The following is a 20,071-nucleotide window of genomic DNA, read 5'->3' as shown; positions in this document are numbered from 1 at the left end:
TCTCTACTGACCTGAAGCTGTTCAACTAAAGTGGAAGATGGTTTCACTTAATGCCACCCTCTGGTCTCTTTATAGCACAATGCAATCTGCACATTCATACCCTGTTCTTGCAATTTATTTCAGCATGTACTGTACACTATGTGTAGATCATTTGAAAGACTAGAGCAGTGTAGCGTGCTTTACAATTACACTACAACTCAGCGGCGTATGTCTGCATGCGCCTTCAATCGAGCAGTGGACCCACTTACCATCAACATAGAAGAGGATTGTCATTTGGCTGGTGCCATGGTCATTCCGGGCCTCACAGGAGTAATTTCCAGACACAGTAGCATTTCCTATCACCAGGGTGCTCACAGTCTAATGGGGACCATTAGGAAAATTAGTACTGTTTATTCAAATTACAATAAAACATATTTAAGATAAACAACAAATGCTTACAGTAATATCACAAATGAGTGTGATTTACCCTTGGCCTACAGACACCTGTGAGCTGTTGGCAACAGGCGAGTAAGAGGTCTGGATCAAGCCTGGACTGTTTTCTGCATTGCATTACTGAAAGGATACATCTGGCTTTTTAAATCCCACTGAGACCTGCACTATAAGTCTGCTGTCAGGGCTCCACATCTCTTCCTGGAAAGCACTTCCAATGCCATGCTCGATTTGGTCATCATGCTAATACAAAAATTTAATGTCTCAAATAGACAAAATGATAAATGAAAGTTGGATGAGGGCCAGACTGCCTGGGAGTCTGTTTAGTGTTCTGAGTCAGCTACATCAAAGAGAGAGAATGATGGGAGTGCACTGTCAGGGTGTATGCTGGATAAACTTCCCATAACAATTTTAAGTGTTCCTGCACACTGTATGCCATACAAACATTCAGGCAGTTAAAGAATAGGTATTGAAAAGTTGTATTGTATTGTCCAATTTATGCCAAAAAAACAGATGGAGTTGCCTTATAGTATCATGTTACAGCTTTTAAAACAATTGGATACAGTCTATGACCTGACCAGACACACTGTGACCTCTGTGCCCTTATGTTTCCAGTATGTTATGACCCAGGCTGGTCTCCCTCTCTACTGAGCCTGGTTACTCACAGGCCAATATGATTTATTGGGGTGACAGAGAGGAATTCACCTCCAGCAAATCTGTCTTCTTTAAAACTGCTGCTCGTTGTCATTGACCCTTGAGTCCTAATCATCATAAAACACCAGTGTTTAGCCACAAGTACGCATAAATAAGTGGTGCCATTTATGCCAGAGATATATTAGAACCGATGCCCAGTGAAAATGGCCAATTTTACAATTACTTGTTGAGCATGGGAGCAATGTGATTCCAAGAGAGAGGAGTCAGTATCAGGATCAGGAGTCAAATCACCTAGTTATTCACCAGATATGCATTTTAAAACATGAACAAAAAGTTTGGCAACTATTTCTTTCTTCTGTAGAAAACCTATATGGCAATGAACTTGTGCCCTAATTTGACCCAGCCTGCTGAAACTTGATACAATCCTATAAACAGACTCGTGCAAGGCAGTGGAGACTGCTCTTAACCATGTTTAGGGTGAAAGGTTTTAGTAAATAGCTCCCACAGGACATCTGCAGCAGTGTCTCCAATCTCCCCATTGTGTGACATGTTTTGGGTTTGGATGGCAGGATGTGTTTGATGTTCCTAACAGATTGACAGATTCCAAATCGATGCCTCAGTGTTATTTCTGCACAAATGTAAAATGACTATATTTGCTTAAACACACTTTTTTCATGATCAAAACTTGCTTCTATTATCACATTATGTATGCACATATAGATACAGCCTAATTCCAGCTCTTTTTCAACATGTAGATCATTTCATCCTCACAGTGCTGGTGCTTGGTAGAATATATACGAGCTTGTTCTCAGGCACATGCATGGTTTAAGCCACATGGCTTTACAGGAGTACGGTTTATGAGGCTTTGCTCTGTGAGTCTCCTCAGCTAAAAAGATTAACTGATGTGAGACTAAAATATGTTTCTTTGGCAAGGCCTACAATTGAAGCCGTAGTTGTTTAATTTTATAGGTAATCTTTATATGAAACAACTGTGAAATGGAGGGTGCTTTTCACTGCAGTAGGGGGAAATGAACTGTCAGTTTTGTTTGCACCATTACAGAAGCAGTAGGAACACAGTGAGAGAGGTCCTGCTCCGTATAAGAACGCCATTGCACTAAAGGAAATCCTATGCCGCTCTGTTAGCACGTTACATCTTTAATTTATGCTGCAGATGCAATAACAGTATTTCAGAGTATTTACCAATATGGTATCTTCCTTTTCAGATGAAGCTCATACAGCATATAGATGAAACCAAATAATATTCCCATGTTTTCATGTTTACTCATTCCAAGTATAAATCATGTCTTTTTAAGTGCAGCAATAAAAAACTAAACCATTTTCATGGATTTTGGTCACAGCTACATAAGCCAAGACTAATACAGATAAAATGAATCATTTCCAGTGAAGAAAACTGCTGCATCACTGCCAACGGGAGGAAAATAGTGAAACTGCGAGGATTTATGGTTTTCAGATGTTGGCTCTGACTTTCAAGCTCTGATCACAGGAGGTTTCCACTTGAATCTGACCTAACTTGTGGCTATTCTGTGGATCTCCAGACATCATCTTAAGCCAGTTATCAAATAAGTCATGCTGTTTAGTTGGACACTACTATGTGTTAACAGAATTTCACTGTGAACAAAGGATGCCTATAAGTGCATCCAAAGTGCTATAAAGTTGGCAACTGGAACGGCTTGAGGTTTTTGAAGACATTTCCCTTCTGATCTGAGAAGCTTCTTAAGTTCTGTACAATGCATGCTACAAGTGCACCTGTTATTTAAAACACACATGAAAAGACAACACATTAAGTTAAACCTCATACCTTGTTTTTATCTTTAATCATTTCAGTCTTGGTGTTTATGCTCTTAATCGAGTTGTGGGAGTATGTTTCCTTGTCATCAGTGCGGACCTGAACTGGATCACCATAATTCATGCAACTGCAGAATAAAGAAAATGCAATAAAACTGACCATCTGTCATGTCACTATGTGTAGAAATATATGATGCTGGAAAGCAGATGTTTATGTTGTTTTAATTAGAAACCTTTGTGCAGTGTAAAACACATTCTGCCCAGATCACATGATTATAATATAGAACTTATCTTATTGTTAAAGCTTTAACCTTGAAAGAGACCACTGAGACTGATCTGCGTACAGCCCAGGTCTAGACCATGCTGTCTGGGTTATAAACCACAGAGAAAGCCTTAATTTGACCCCCACCCACAAACCCTTCACCACCCATGGTGGTGAACAATCAGTCTGATGAGAGGAAAGGCAGAGGAGGAAACAGCAACAGCAACAGGAAGGGTTGTGCTGTGCATCACCTTGTACAGGAAACCCCATGTTCTGGCCAGAGGAGATAAAGCTGATCCTAAGACCTTGGCGGTCAACAAGGGACAGCTGATAACTTCTCAACCTGGTGATAAAGATACCCATGTATTCTGTGCCCTGTGCTGTCAGCCTAATTCCACATTCAACACTGCAAGCTTATCTCACCTCTAACCTCTACCCAGACCCTGTGTTTCCCCTCCTGTCCAAACTCCCAAAGATTTAGATGCGATATGATCTTGAAAGGTTACATGTTGGATTTACAGTGACAGGTACTTTGCAGCGTCAGGGCTGTATAACACAAACATTTTGCACAATAGGCCTCCCACCAAGCTATGGCTGTTCCTCTGCCTCATTAGTTGCCTGCCACGGCCCAGCCACTGTTCCTAGTGCCAACCCGGATTATCTTTAGTCCTGCAGAAAGAGTTGCTTTGACCCAGCTAACACTGCTTTTAATCATAGATCTGCCAAGTACGAGTGTTTGAGATAAATTACTGAATATAAAAATGGAGGCACTGGTTGGTTCCCACTACCCAACATGTAAAATAATTTAGTCTCCTTCAGTCCACAATGTTGTTTTTGGTGTTGGGGCCTGAGAACTCAACAGTAATAAGCCATTGTTTTCCTGATCTTACGAGGTCTTCTGCTGTCACTGATGAGCCAGAATCTCAGGGAATGTCTGTAGGTTCACTACTAGGCCGATATTCATGCATGGTCACTCATCCATTCAGTTCTGTTTAGCTCTGGGAATGTGAAATTCATATGTCTCCCCTGTGTTTTTAATTCAGCCTAAGGAACCACTGACCAAAAGCGAAAGGACAATTCTCAAGGGCTGCGTTTGTTTGGTTAGTGTGTCAAATTCTGGGCCCTGAGTCAATTCAGTCATCACTAATCTGTTTTATAGTGAGATCCCTAGGCTAGACCCTATACATATTTGCTGTTGGGTCTGTGTGTGTGTATTTATGGATACAACTCCAGTTCTGTGGTGGCATTTAAGTCCTCCAGCACACCTATGTGCAAATGCTGTGCAGTTAAAAAACATATGACTAGCTAGTGGCATGTAACTGATTTTGTAACAGATTATGCTGGGTGTTCATGACTGATGTGGTCCTATTACACACTGAATTATTTAAAGCATGGTAAAGATTTATAGAGACTACAATTAGGTAATGCGGCAAAATGGTGGCCTCTGTATGAAACATTTTCATGGCTAAATTATGCAGAAAATCAGGAAAATAATACCTTTAATATGCTTTTAATTCTTCAAGATTGGAAGAAGTTAACAGACCATAAACGAAGAAAATCTAGTTCAAACATTTTGATGCATGAAACATAGTGAGATGGCAGCTTACCCTTTAAGCGTGGAGTTTGGGTGACATGGTTGCCAAAGCCAAGTGATGCTTGGCAAGGGTAACCCGTAAGCAGTGCAGGTTAGCTGATGCTGTTTGCCAAACATAGAGGGCTGCACATCCACAGGTGCAAGCTCCACCTCTGAAATAGTTGGCTTCACTGTGAAAGAGAGGTGAACATAAACACACACAAAACCACAGGGAGAACAAGAGAAAGAGAGAGACAATAGGTTAGATCAACCATCCACCCAGCCCACTGTGGTGTCTTATGTTTTTATAATGAGGAGCGACAGCCATGATGGACAGCCATGAAAAAAAGTCCCACTGACACCAGTAGTTTTTTAGACACTGTGTAGAAGAAGAATGGCAGGATGATGGGCTACCCGGGAGCTGTAGGTCAGAGAACGACCTCACTGTGGCCCATGCCCAGGTCAGTGAATCAACCATGTGTGCTGTAATCAACTACAGACAAAGATCCTTGTACTGCTTCAGTAGGCAGTCCGCATCGTGAAGACATTCTTTCCATTTTGAAAGGCTGAGATATTCAACCTACACGCAGTGACAAAGCTTAACAAACCACAAAAACCTGCACTGTGTCACTTTGTTTGTTAGAATCTGTGTGCTTTATTTTTTGCCATTCCAATACATTAAAAGTTTGTCAAGTGGACTAGTCACAGACCATACCTTCTGGCTGACACAAGTCAGAAGGGGGCTGATTTTTCCACCTTTTGGCACATTATTCCAATTCCAAGATACTGTTTAAAGAATGCAATAACAACCCACCCCCCATAAAAAACCTGTATATGCTTCTTTCCCTCTATATCAGGGACTTCATTAAGTTTCTCCCAAATATGCTAAAACATTTATAACCAGTAGTGAAAACAGTTATCAGTAATCTACAAAATGATTATAACAATAAATGACATGCTCAGTCCTTGTTTTCCTCAAGCTGTATACATATTGTATATAACATTTTTACACGTGTGCACTCTCTATGTGTAAAGCGAGGATGGTGAGGATGCAAATAAATGCTGGGGACTAGAGGGGTCTGGAGTGGCTTGAGTGTACGTGCAGAACAGAGCCTAGGCCATTTACACACTGCGCCAAACCCCTTCAAAAGAGCCCCAGTAATCAAGAACAGCTGCCCCTGCTATGTCAATCTAGCCCGGGAATCAACAAGCCCTCAAATTCCTCTCATACTAGAGTTGCTACCTGCCGTCCAGTGAGCTGGACTGAAAGCAGCTCCAGAGCCGGGGCAGCCTCAGTCCACAGCTTCATTTTCTCAGGATCAGCAATTATCAGGTTAATGGCAATGGCTTACCTTCGACTACCAGAGTGTAGCTCATACTCCTGTTCAGGCCCTTCGCTTGGTTGCCCAAGCTTATGGTGAAGACCCCAGCATGCTTCTGCTGCACATCAGTGATAATCAAGCTGAAACCAGACATCCTGTAACAGGTGGAATTCTTCTGGATACGGACCCCATCCTTATACCTGAAATTTGAAAGCATGTATAGTTTTTTGCCCCATGCATAAACAATAATAATTAATGAAAAGAAAACAGTTGAATTGCTAAGTTAAAATGTAGGGTTTCTAACAGTGTTTAATAGCGGATGTGCTCGTACACTCAATACATAATGTGCAGTTTTTATTGTGGCTACAAACTGTTATTTACCATGCTACCATGTCTGGTGGGGGCAGAGCATTGACCTTGGGCTCAAACACAATCTTCTTTCTACCTTCTTTGACAGTCACTGTACTAGGCCGCTCATGCCTATAGGAGACATTGAGGAATGGATGTTCTGCAACAAGAGATTAATGACAACACTGAATTCCATGTCAAAATAAAAAGGATGATCATCAAATGGCTGTAGTATCACCGCAGTACAGTCATTAAGAGGATAAACATTTATTTTTGTAATAATTTAGATGTATGAGTTCATGGAAGACCTTGTTTTGAACACATTATATGATTTTTATTCCATTCAAAGCATATTTACCATAGACAATGACTTTTGCTGTGGCATCCTTATAATGTGTGGGTTCAACCCAAGCTTTGCAGTGGTACAACCCCTTATCTTCCGTGGAAATGTCTGGCAAGATTAAAGCCTTGCTCATCACTAAAACCTCAGCAAGGGCACCTTTAGTCTTATTCGTATAATGCAGATTTTCCTGAAGACAAAGGAAGAACAGAACATTTGTGATGTCGCCTTTTACATATAGTAGTACACTGTTAACATAAATCTTGAACTTACATTCTTTCTCGGGAAATCCCATGTGAAGTTGATTCTTCCATTATACGTGGTCTCACCAGTACAGTTGAGGACAAGGGTGTCACCAACTAACACTCTGACACGCTCTGGGGTGATTTTCACATTATTAATAACAAGAGCTGCAAAATGGAGACAAATATAAAGAGACTGTGAAAAAGAAAAACCTCTTATCAGAGATAGTCTTCTGTTTCTCAGTGGGAGCAGCTTTGGCCAGAAAGACAACAGACTCACTCTGTCTGGCTGGGATGTACATTGACCTGAACTCACGACCGTTGATTTTGGTGTAACAGGTGAATGTATTGTACGTGGTGTAAGGACCATAGGGAATTGTGAATCCTTGCATCGGATCCCATTTCTTTTCCATTTTAATCTCCTCTGATAAATTTGGGTTCTGTAATCAAGAGAGAAGAGCAGAGAGGTTTTGTCAGTGCCCATAGAAAACTGGTGGTACTCATAATGTTCATTAAAGATCACTGAGCCAGATAAAATGAAGTGTAACACACTCAAATTCACTGAACGTGTAACTCATGCTCTGCTGGGCTCAGCTGAGGACAGACATCTGTGAGGGTGAAGGTCTAATTAGTTTTGTTGAGTGTAACCACAGTAATCATTTAATGCAATGGAGCGCAAATATTGCGGACTCGGAAAAAGGATGTTCGCACTGTTGCTGTTTGTCCTGCCAGACTGTGGATTGGAACAGGAGCATGGGAGGGAAAGGAACAAAAAGGAGCAGAAAGGAAGAGTGGCCGTAGTGCCACTATCTGTGCCATCTGAGTCAGATGTGTCTGCCCACAGTAGGCACTATTACATGTGGTCTTGTATCAATCACAAATATGACAAAAAGCACAGACCTTTGTGGCTGGGATGGCAGCTTTGAGGGTGCATTCCTCCACTGACATCTTCCACTTACTTCTATGATCAAATGTTAGAATAATAACCCTCATGATAAGCTACCTGCTGTTTCCTGTGAATGGTGTGTACTCTCGTTCTCTGCATGATGTTTGTAGGAGACTAAATTTAATCTGAAAGTCTATTCTGAGAAGAACACTCCTGGAGCACCTTCCTGCTCTTACAGGAAACAAACAGGATGACTCCCTTCACCGTCCCTGAGCTTCCCTCTGACAAGCCCACTGTCTCCAGTCTGTTTCTGTATGCTACAGTCATTTCACACACAAATAGTGTGACAACCAGTGAGATACCTTAAGCGCTGAGTGGAAACACTGTTTTCCAAAGATGACAAGTACGGACAACCTGTCATTATATACATCTTACTCTCTCAGATGACGTACTGCGTGATTACCTTCACGATCTATGTCTGTGGAACACATACAGTGTACTACTCTGTTCTGTACATAGTACAATAAAAAGGCACGAGCAGAAGATGTGATATGATTGTCTTTGTGTGGTCTTACCCCTATCAGAATTACATCAGCATCAGGAGAGGATGTTCGGCAGGGGACCAAGAGACTAGTCTCATGCCTGTAGATGCCCAAGACATGAGGTGTCGGATAATGGGGCACCACAAATGGTTGTTCAGGATCTGAGGGACAAAAAACCCCCCCTCAAAAATCAGTGAGATCTAAAATACAGGTCAGACAGAAATTTCATTCCAAAGCAGATGTGCTCCCTAACATGTTGTCCTTTGGGATAACTATGTTTTGTAGCAAATTTACAGCTGTTGTTATAGGAGAGTGAAAAAACTGTTCTGCCAGAGGAGTGCAATTGAAACAGGGAAATGTTAGAAGATCCAACATAGAGATCAGCTGATTCTAACTAAATAAGGCAGCAAAACTCAGATTGAGCAATGTCTCTACTGAGCAGCCAGACACCACATGGCAGCTGTGGAAACCGCACGGCTGCACAAAGAGTCTTTGATTAGCATGAGGTCAAGAAGTAGTTGTGGGATATAGGAACTCTAATTTGAAAAGCAAGTATGGAAAGTGATTTAATAAACAGCTGATGAGCAAACAGGGGAATGCATTCACAACAGGAACAACAAGAGAAGAAATACAGTGCCTCCAGCGTTTATATTTAATATTTAAACATGTAATATATCATTATTTAGCATCTTTATTATTTTAAAGTCTAAAAACCAACACAGAGAGGTCTAATCAGCTGAGGCTGACATAAACCTCAAAACCTGCTCTCCAATTGTAATAGTAGTCTAACTGTAACCAGTGCCCTCTGATACTTTAGGGGAGACTTAGGAAAACAGTAGCCAAAGCAGGAAATCACAGTCAGTGACCAGGGCTTCCTGTCTAATGCTGCTCACCCTTCCACTTGCAGAAGAAACCACAGTACCAAAGAAACCACTTGTGACTCACGGCTCACTCTCTCTGAGAAGAACAATTGTGGAACTTCAGTCTGAATGATAGATTAAAGTCAGCATCCTGCATGTACCGAATAACTACGTATAGTCATTGTGCATAGGGTTTCCTTTCCTTTTTCAACTTTATTATTTCACTTTTTCTATTGTTCTCACTGACTAATCAACTTTTTTTCCTTACTTTTAACTAAAGTGGATGTTTTCCAGGTCTTGTGTTTAGCAGGAAATATCAGAATGCTCATTGGCTATTTCATTCTGTCCATTAAGCGCCACTGTTTGTGGGCTCAGTTCAGCACCAGACCCCTCCACTGGCGTCAACTGATGACAATCACCCCGTGAAAGCCTTCCTTCTATCAGGAGACATCCGTGACTTTTACAAATAAAAACAATGTTAAATCGTGGATTGCTGAGAAACATTTCAGTTTCAAAAGAAAGAACCCTTATCGCTGTTACAGTTTAAACCAGTTCTTTGCATTTCTAAACATTACGCTCTCATACTGGAAAATTACTTATGCTCAGTGGACTGGAGGGGTTCCTTTGAGTGCCATAAATCTGACAAAGACCCCACTGATTTGCAGACTGTATTTGATAATAAAGGACCTATAATGTGAACCAGCCACTACCAGTATTCCATGCAAAGAGCACTTTGCAGGTCTCACCTTTGACATAGACATAGGTTGAGGAGGTGGATTCTAAACCATCTTCGAAGTATTTACAGCTGTAGTTCCCTGTGTCACTGGCACTCAAGGATGTTATTGTTAGTTTACTGCAGTTAGAGTGAGAATGACGTCTGTAATCACACTGCTCCACCTTCACCCCCTTTGATGAAATCGATCGTCTGGGATTGCCAAGCGTCCAGTTCAACGAGCCATGACCTCTGGCAGAAGACAGAGAGGGACAGTATTACAGTAGGTGAACTGGAAAATGTCACTTATATCAGCACAATCAGTTTCAGCTTTAATACGTGGGGTAAATTTTCACACAGTGTGGTAAACAAAATGTACTATTAAAGATGCTGAATCTGACACATCAGTGCTTCATTGCTGTTCTCCATAAACAAAGCCCTGCATGACTGGACCTATTTTGAGGATATGTGGCACAGCTGGTGATGACCCTACAAGCATTTTTAGTTCTGGATGGCTGCTTCTCCTCTTGGGACTTTTTGGCTTGATGTTCATTTTAGGTTTATTTTGAATGAGTCCTGAGTCATCTGATAACTTGAACTTTCGCATGGGAACATGTTTCTCTTGAATGATGTGCTCAGCTAACACATTCTTTCCACATAGCATCCATTTAAAAACTCTTATTAAAGAGATCCCAGAGGAACATCAGGCATGTCTTGCATACTATTGCCTTTGCGTGCAGAATTTTGGGTCAAGCAACCTCCAGCTCTCATGCAGTGACAATAAACAACAAAGTATTTTATGGGCCAGGGATTTTAGCATACGGCCTTGTAGGGAAGCACTGTATTGTAGGCATGGATTCCTGAATTTTCCTTGTGGGCCTACGGAATGATGCAAAACTCTCTAAATCCTTAACAAATGTGAATCCCGTACACTTGGGTCCCACCATTCATTGAGGAAATTGCAACAGACTGATAAATGTGGACCACCATCACTGGTTCCTGTCAAGGATCGTCCAAGCGTCTTTGTAGTGAGCAGGTGTCTTGAGGCCCAAGTATGTTCAATTTATTTTTCCAGTGGCCTTTCTGCTATGTAACGAAACTGACCTTGCTCTTCCTGGCTTCTGACAACTGACCAGGAAAGGGCAAGAAAAATAAACCTATTTGACTGTTGCAAATATTCACATGACACAATACTTAAATTGACATTAATCAGGGATTTACAGCAGCAGCTGCATTGAATGCTGATTAGATTTAAACGGTTTGGCTTGTTTCACTTTGACAAACATATTGTGACATACCTGCATATGAGGTTTAAGGAACCATCCTTATGCAAAATGAAGGGATTTTCAATGGGCAAAAAAATAGGTGAGTCCTCTTTCTCCAAATGTCCTGTTGATCATGCACACACACACACACACACACACACACACACACACACACACACACACACACACACACACACACACACACACACACACACACACACACACACAGAAATAAAAGCATACATTTAGAGCACTTAAGGGGAAAAAAAATCAAACCCACACATTTACAGCATCTCTTTAATGGTGTTCTTCAGTCTTTATCACACTAAACATTTCTTTTAAATCGCTTCAGTGCTGTACATGCGTGTTCATTTTGTGCTGTTCTGTTCTGCCTCTTATACTTGCAAGTGATTGTCTGCTATGAGAGCACTGGGGGTGTTTCCGGTGCTGGAGGGGCAGGTTGCTGAATGGACAGTGCTCTGGGATGAGCAGAAAGAAAGAAACAGAGAAGGAGGAGACAATATGGGGAGCAGCTGTGCCACTTTGCCATAAAGGTCAAGCCAGTTAGAATCACAGAGAATCGAGGCAGACATGCGTTTCCTCTAAATCAACCACTCAATGTCTTTTCGTGATTGTGCTCCCTTCCTCTTTTTTGTATTTTTTCATTTACCATTGACCTTCCACCCTAAATGCTATTATTACATTATCACAGGGAAAATACAAGGTTGAAATATTTGATTCAAAGGTGGCCTCTCTATTTGGTGTACAGCCAGCTGTATCTGTTGAGAGCTCCCTCTAACAGCGCTCAACATAGGAAACACTGTGATTCTCCTTGCTGTCCAGAAGGTGTCACAGTCCCATATGTGATTTCCTTCTTTTCACTAAGATCCCTGACCAGCTTGTCATTGTGGTCAGAAAACAAGTTTATTAAGTCAACCCTCCAAACAGACAGTCTTCAGGGAAAACTATTTGTAGCACAGAATCAAGAAGAACAATGGAGTTACAGACCAGCATATGGCCAGGCTGACATGATGACACATGAACTAACTGATAAATACACGTATGCACACACACCGAAATCCACACACATGGAGTACACAAGTACACCTGCATTTTATGCAAATAAACAAAAGTGCACACACTCACAGAAAAACACACATTTGTCTATTATTCAGAACAGCTGCTGTGTTAAGAATGAGCCGTCAGTGCCAGTATTGGCAGAGGCACTCAAATCAACTTCCTCTCAGAATATTAGAACATCATTGTTTTATTGTCAGAGGGAAGGGTTGTAGCTCGCACTCTTTCATGTTGTGATGCCACATGCTTTCATCTGTTTATGAGATGGATAAAAGCCACGGTTCTTGATCATAACAATCATATTATCTGCAATTCACAAATTATCTTGTGAATCCCATTTTTGGCTTCTCTGTACCTGTCAAACAAATTTCCTTATGAACATTCTAATTTGCATTTTTCTTGCCTCACATTTGTAAATTGGCAGCAAGTTCATGTAATTGAATTGCTGGAAATGAGAATGCAGTAATGAATCAAACACAAAGTGACCCATGGGACTTGTAAATACAAGTGGCAAAATAAAAAGAACATGTTGCTGTCTGCAACAATAAATTCTACATGTTCAAAACATAGTTAAACTTGCATGCTTATATAAAAGGAACACATGCACCTGCTTGCATGCATACAAAATACAAATAACAACAACTTCATCCTGACCTTGAATTATACTGACAGGAATCTCATCCATTAAAACTACCCAATTTTCCTCCTATTCTCCTCAATGACTCACCACAGAGGAGTGAATCAGCAGGGACAGCAGCCCACTTTGGGAAAAAAAAAAAAGCATTCCATAGTTTCTTCTCCACACCCTGAAACTTCCACCTGCTCCAGAGCCTGGCAAACACTGCCCTCAGCAAGCCTCCTGACACCTCTAACTCCCTGCAACAGCTGTGTGTGGGTTCCTCCAGCAGATTGCCTGAAAAATGCCCAAAACTGAGTGTACTGCGTAGGTTCAAAGAGCCCTGGAGATGGTTCTCATTAAGAGCCATTAAAAAGAGGTTAACTGTGGAACAAACAGAGGGAGAGCACAAGAGTAGTTCAGTTTCTCAGGAAAGTGGTGATGTGATCTTAAGGAAGTCATAAAATACCAAGCTGATTATTGACACAGGGCAAAGTTAACCAAGATTAAACCAGGATCACAGTGAAGTGTCACAGGACATAGCGTTTGAAAAACATTTGTGGCACTGTCGATTCACTACCTGTTAGAAAATGACAAAAATCCAAACTGTATCAGATTCCAGCAATTACTCTAATTACCAGCAAATACTCTCCGTTATTCTGAAATGTTTGTGGCCAGTACAACCTAAATATTTAGACTGAAAGGACAGCCAAACAGTGATAGAAACTGAAATCAAAAATTGTTGACCCCAGAGCGCAGTCTACTTTTTGCCTTATATTGCTTTAAAGATATAAGGGCCACACTCTCAAAATGCTGAAGAACAATTTAATATAGGAAAATAAAAAATGTGTTATTTTTATTTATAATAAAACTAATAGTTAAATATTGTTGAATAGTAGAATTTGGAGTATTATCGAGTAACATGGTTACATTATGGTGACAAGACATTTTAAGCATAAAAGTCCTTTAGACTGAGGTCCTCTTGTTAATTATATTATCATTATATTTCTTACTGGTATTGATCTAGTATTTCTGGACTGATTTACAGTCATCTGTTTTGCTACTTTAATAAGTACTGCATTGATTTACAATCTTACAACTTTAGAGAATGCAAAAACTGTTGCATAGAGGGGTAATATGTTAACAACATTAAAGAAGGTTAGGAAAATTGTAAGAGGAACGTATATTTGGAGTTGGTGTAACTAGTGGAAACATCTCACCGGTCTTGCAGGGTGCCACCAATAGCTCATACCGGATATTGCATAATAAAAAATCACAAGTACTCTGAAATGACTGGACTACTGCTGAATTTAACAGGAAACCCAGCCCATCAAGTGCTGGAAATAATGTGTGGAATTCCCTCCCCTTTTGCAGAGAGTACAATTCATCTCCACACATTTCCTGTCATGCGAAAATGTGAAAAGTGAAAATAAGGCACGATGATCCGCTGGTTTAATACTGCTGCTTCATTACTAAGAAAAGATGTAGAAAGAGTGGAGACGGGATTATTGTTTAACTAATGGGAGGGTCACTACTGGCAAATCTTCTTTGCTGTAATGTGACCATGGTGACAGGAGTGAAACAAAGGCGAACAGTTACCAATCTGTGACAGTATCTGTCCTGCATGCAATCTGGTGAGTCTGTAGATAAGTCTATTGATTCCAATTACTATTTATAAAGCAAAGAAATACAGTATAAATAAACTGATTTTTATGTCTCGCTGATACGTATACATGGACAATTCAAAGAGAGAATGTCACTGCTCTAATAGTCTTCTTACTTATTAAGGAACTGGACTCAAAAGCAACGATACTTCATTTTCACTTCTGAGATTAACAAGTTAAAGATTTACACATACTTCCAGTGCAGAGATGTTTAGTGCATTTCATGGTAAGTTGCATTTAGGTTGACATTTCTAGGACAAACACATATACAGAGGGTTCAAAACACTTGTGGGAGAATTACAACACAAAGTTGAAACTTCTGACTAACTTCACACTAAGAAGTAGCTGCCCCTGGTACTCCGCTTTTTTTAAACATTTTCACAGCTTTCTGGCTCTCGTGCCCCTGGTTACCACTGCTCTGGCTGTGCTACATGTGTTCTGCGGTATTCTCTCACATGTGGCCCCTTTGAAACCCCTCAGCTTTGCCAAGGTTAAGACAACAGTCTGGGAGATAGCCTTTTCCATTAGCAGTAGCTTAACCTTTGGAGTTTTGGAGGCAAAATGTCCAAGACTACTCTTAAAAAAGTGTACAGCAGAGCCAAGAAACAGGCATCTCCTGCATGAGAGCCCTACAGTATAAATAAGCCCAGTGGATTCCTGTTCCATGGCGTATGATTAAGACTAGTAGACAAACAGAAGCTCCTTGAAACTGAAATCTCATCCAGGTTGTTGGCTCAGGGTGGATATGCCAAGTATACATTAGAGGCTGCAATCATCCTTTAAGAACAGCTACTCAAAACAATTTGTGAAGTTAAATATCCATGTGTAAGCTAATGCCTTTTTCTGTGCTGCTGTTGAGTCTCCCATTCTAGGTGAATGCGTATGTGTGCCTGTGTGTTTTTCTTGTGCTGCCTGCATGGACCCAGATGTACTGCCAGGGAGCAATAAGCCCTCACTGTGCTTGGCTGACCTCTCATCACACCCATTTCCCAATCCATCTCAAGTACCTAAGCACAAAAGAAAGAAAATGACCCCAAAACAAATTAAACACAACACTGAATCCTTCTGTTAGAAAGTCCAAAAGAAATGCTGTCCTTACTGTAGAAAAAGAAACTGATGATTGATACAATGGTATAAATACTAACAGAGCGTTTCACTCATTGCCTCAAGCCTTACTTGTTTCAGTTATCACTTTGATTCACTTGTTTATTATCTGGAATTTGGCTTATGCCCTAAAATACCACCGACCACAACCATGCAACTCTGTACCTTGGTTTGTCTCATAATTCTAGGACAAATCCACTAATACAACACATGAAGTTATTTCAATAAACCACCTGTACATAGCCTTACACGATGAATTTCATACTATTGCATAGTAATAAGCAGAAGGCTTAAAGTCATTAACTGCAACACATAAAAAAAATTGCAATGCAAGGATCTGAAAGCTGAATCATACTATTGCATAGTAATAAGCAGAATGCTTAAAGTCATTAACTGCAACACAGACCTACTGAAAAAAGAATTGCAATGCAAGGATCTTGTTGTAGAAAGCTGAAAAAAGCAGGGCCAGGCTATTTTTAGACAGCATTTCTTCTCAATCACTAATTATAAACATATTATAGGGAAAAAGCTTGAGTGAAAATGTAAAAACAGAAGAACAATGCGTCTTTGTAAAATTATCAATGTGTCTGTATTTCTGATTATTACGTTAACATTGTGACACTGCGGCATCACTGGCAGGGTGTGACATGAATGTCAGTGTTTTACCATGGCAAATTATATCTGTACACCTTTGTAGATCATTTTCCAAAAACCTATTGCACACCTCAGCATAGATAGCCATCATCAATAACTAATGAATCTACCAGTCAGTAGTTCCTATGCAGAAACAATATCCTCCTTTCCGCCCTGCCATTGTCTTATGGCTGGAGTTTGACATAGCTCAATATGAGCACAAGGAGCTCCAGGAAGAAATCTTTGCTCAGGTAGCATGTCACATTTCCGTGACCCTTACTAGCCAGAGCAATTCCAGGCTGCCTCTTTCCCCTATGTCCGCTTCCTCCTTGTGTCTTTCTCACGCTTTGTGTGTGGACAGTGAAGGAAATCTACTACAAACCATCAAAGATAAAGCTCCATAGAATGTGTAGTTGGGGAAAGGGGGGGTGAACAGGGTTTCTTTTGTTTGGATTTGGAGATGGCAAGGAAGGACTATAGTGAATCACACTAAACTTGGCACCAGGTGGAAGAACACCCACCTTTTATACAGTGTCTTGTTTTTTTGTGGAGTGATGAGACAATGAAGCCCTGTTTGCCCACAGATAGCAATTGCTGGAATAACTGTTTTGATAACAAATGATAACTGCTGATTTGCAATATTTTCAGAATATCTAAGAAAACAAATAAATAACACTGAAATTCCACCAATAGAATCAGTCTCATCTTACAATACCTGTGGAAGTCGACATTTTACAGTATGTCCCAATTACAGGATAAGGCTGCCTCTAGCGGCCCAAGTGAAAACTGCAGCTCATTGACAGCTAAACTATTGACACAATCTTCCGCAAATATGCCAACTGAATATTCTACTGTTAAATCCATACATAATAAAAATATCCCCTAAATGTAGAATGAAAGCAAACTGGTAAACACTTGGTTACAGCTCAATTAAACACAGAAGGAATAAGAGTAATATTGTTATGACGCAGAGTGAGAAGTCGATCTCTATACTTCTTCAAATAACGGACAGCTGATTGGGTCAAATGTGTAAAAACAATATGCATTCAGCTTTTCAATTAAACCAATCAAACAGTCAAACGGTGCCATGTTATAGTTTTGTTCTTTCATGCGTGAAACTACGCGTAAATAAGTGTTCAAGCATGAATGACTTCTTACCTTTTGTGAGTGATGTACAATACAAGATGACAACGACCAATCTGAAGCAGTCGGATGACACCATCTTGCCAATTCTTCACCAAAATCCAAACTCTGTGTTAAGAAGTACAGTTACAGAGTCCCTGGCAGAGGTTTATATTTCCGCGTGACTGACAAGTTTCTTCCTAAAGCGAGAAAATCAGCCCTGTTTTAACTATTAAAAAACGTGATCTAAATCCACAAAACCATCAGGTGCACATCCAAAAAGCGGCAGTGATTTTAGCGTAACCCATGATGCGGTTTGCAGGGGAGCGCTCCTGCGCAGCTGGGTTAATCCAACTCCCGATCCCGCACTAGGACACGGCTGTGCCGCTGTATCCTCCGGGCAGGTGCTCTCCAAAGCAAAGGTTAAAATAATTCAGTTCAGTTGACTGTGAATAGCAAAAGTTAAGTGAGTTGTGTCTCAGTTTCTAACTGGCCAACAAAAGAAAAATCAATCAGCTCCTGCCTTTCGGGCACTCCTTGGACAGTTCCTCCTCCCTTTCGTGTCTGAACTACACTTACAGTCCAGTCCTTTTATGTTGACACAGAGGAAGGACACAACGTCACTTTTTTGGAGGGGAGACATGCCCCTTTCTTCAGGCTACCCAGGAAGCGATCACTTCATGAAAATTAATGGGTATGCATGTCTACCTGCAAAACACTGAATCAAACTAACATGATGCATAACTACAAGAAATGGTAGAGATATACTAAATATAAAAAGGTGCAATTAAAAAAAAAATCACAGTAATTATATGTATCTCTAAATGAAAACGACAACTGAAATTAACTTGGTGAGATTCATCAAAGCAAATCATGGTGTAGCCCAATGACTGATATACACTGGGTCTGATTAATATCGGTATCACTGTACAGATTTGTGGTCAGTAAATACATTTCCACATGACAACTAGAAAGTAGATTGTTAAACTACTGTTTGCTAGACTTTTTTTAAATTGACCTTTGTGTAACTCTTTATTGATAAAATCAACCTACTGCGTAACCAAGGTTAAAGGTAACATTTATCTTGTCTCAAGAAGTAAACAAATACAAAGTAAATAGTCACTGTGATGTCAGATTTAATCTATAGTATCTGCCTAAGTGTTTAGAATAGATTCAATTTTAACCTCAGGAACAGGATACGCTGCTTTTTATATCACTGTAAATAATCCTCTTTTGTCCAGTCGTACCCTGCAGTGTGTGGATGTGATGCAGACTGTTTTCTTTTATCACTATAACAATTACTTTTCTGCTGTGGGTCATAGCAGCAGACTCTGTAAATAAGGACATCCTGCCCTCACCTTTCTGCCCACAGCCAACATTTTGGGGGAAGGATCTAGAGTAGTGGTGCATTCCGTGGTAAAATGTGATGAACGCCGCTCCTCCATCCCTGTAGCAGAAAAACTGTGAAATGACACATGAGAACATGGGAAACTATTTGTACCATCACTGGGGGTCCTTATGCTTTTTGGGATTCTGAGCCAACACAGTTGTAACTCAAGAAGTCAAAGATATCCTACACACTATTATTATTTTAGTATGCTGTCTTGAAACCACTAAAGGAAATAATCAAGTAATGTCCCTATGGTTGGCAAGTGTGTACACAAAAAGTTTATGATTTATTTAATAAAAGTAGACATAGACTCCCTGTGACCCTATTCAGGAATAAGTGGTATAGATAATGGATGGATGGATGGTTAGACATAGACTTATGTCTTTGTTTACTTTGTTTCTAGGCTTAAATGATATTGGACTCAGTGTTACACTCTGGTTGTGAAACAATAGAAAATTCAGCCTTCTCAATTTTTACATTGTGGAATGAACACAACATTGACAAGGTTCTCAAACAGCAACCAGTCTCAAGAAAATGGCTACATGACACAGGCTATCCACTCTCAATAGCGAAACACTGGTAAAGATAATACACTATAGGCTTTTGAGGACAACTAGCTCAATAAATTCACAAGAAAAGACAAAAGAGATGCCTTGTCCACGACGACAGTTTTCTTAATGTATAATCACATTTAAGTCTTTGGTAAGGGAGACATTCCCAGTGAGTCAACAGGGCAGCCGATAAGTCTCTTGATGAACAATTGCTGGAAGTTGCCAATAGAGGGGGTGGATTTAAAGTGTTTATTTTAGAATCAGGTTTCCAAAATGTGCTACAGGGGACAAACTGGTTCTACACACTTCCTTTTGCCCCAACACCAAAGTCTCCTTGGTGAAATGAACCAATAAAGTTTTTCTTCAGCAGATTTTGTAGAAGGGGGTCTCTCTGTTGGTCCTTTTGATCCTTTTACTGCTCTTGAGCGGAAACAGTGTCAGCCTCCAGAGCTCATTTATGCTGCAGCTTTGGAAGAAAGCAATATCATTTATGGGAATAAATATTGGTGGGCAATATTTGATTTATAGCCCACAACATTAGCAAAACCATTTTGTGCATGACAACAATATTATAAATAGTCTTTGCTAAGCTAGAGAGTCATGGACTAGTGCTTTTCTGCACTAGCTGAAAAGCCTAAAGATTTTGGGAAACCAATCATGCATCAAATATGAC

The 20,071-nt window shown here is 40.4% G+C and overlaps 1 protein-coding gene across 2 annotated transcripts in view; it reads right to left on the bottom strand.

The window, feature by feature from the left end:
* The window catches only part of kdrl (kinase insert domain receptor like), a 41,764-nt gene extending 22,860 nt beyond the window's left edge, over positions 1 to 18,904 (bottom strand). Inside the window, exons 1-13 of one of the 2 annotated variants that reach the window (XM_020587264.1) lie at positions 18,816 to 18,904; positions 17,494 to 17,657; positions 11,275 to 11,365; positions 10,011 to 10,228; positions 8,438 to 8,565; positions 7,257 to 7,416; positions 7,008 to 7,144; positions 6,753 to 6,924; positions 6,428 to 6,554; positions 6,077 to 6,246; positions 4,759 to 4,915; positions 2,903 to 3,017; positions 249 to 357 (exon numbers count right to left, since the gene is read on the bottom strand). In XM_020587264.1, coding sequence (XP_020442920.1) covers positions 249 to 357; positions 2,903 to 3,017; positions 4,759 to 4,915; positions 6,077 to 6,246; positions 6,428 to 6,554; positions 6,753 to 6,924; positions 7,008 to 7,144; positions 7,257 to 7,416; positions 8,438 to 8,565; positions 10,011 to 10,228; positions 11,275 to 11,365; positions 17,494 to 17,557 — 1,648 coding nt within the window. In that variant the 5' untranslated portion in view covers positions 17,558 to 17,657; positions 18,816 to 18,904. Of the gene's footprint in view, positions 1 to 248; positions 358 to 2,902; positions 3,018 to 4,758; positions 4,916 to 6,076; positions 6,247 to 6,427; positions 6,555 to 6,752; positions 6,925 to 7,007; positions 7,145 to 7,256; positions 7,417 to 8,437; positions 8,566 to 10,010; positions 10,229 to 11,274; positions 11,366 to 17,493; positions 18,014 to 18,815 lie in introns of those variants that run through there. The other variant, XM_020587186.1, reaches the window with a different exon arrangement.
* Positions 18,905 to 20,071: the final 1,167 nt, after the last annotated feature.

This window comes from Monopterus albus, unplaced genomic scaffold (assembly GCF_001952655.1).
Source record: "Monopterus albus unplaced genomic scaffold, M_albus_1.0 scaffold2.1, whole genome shotgun sequence".
In the NCBI taxonomy this organism is placed as follows: Eukaryota; Metazoa; Chordata; class Actinopteri; order Synbranchiformes; family Synbranchidae; genus Monopterus; species Monopterus albus.
This window is presented reverse-complemented; position numbering and strand designations above follow the sequence as displayed.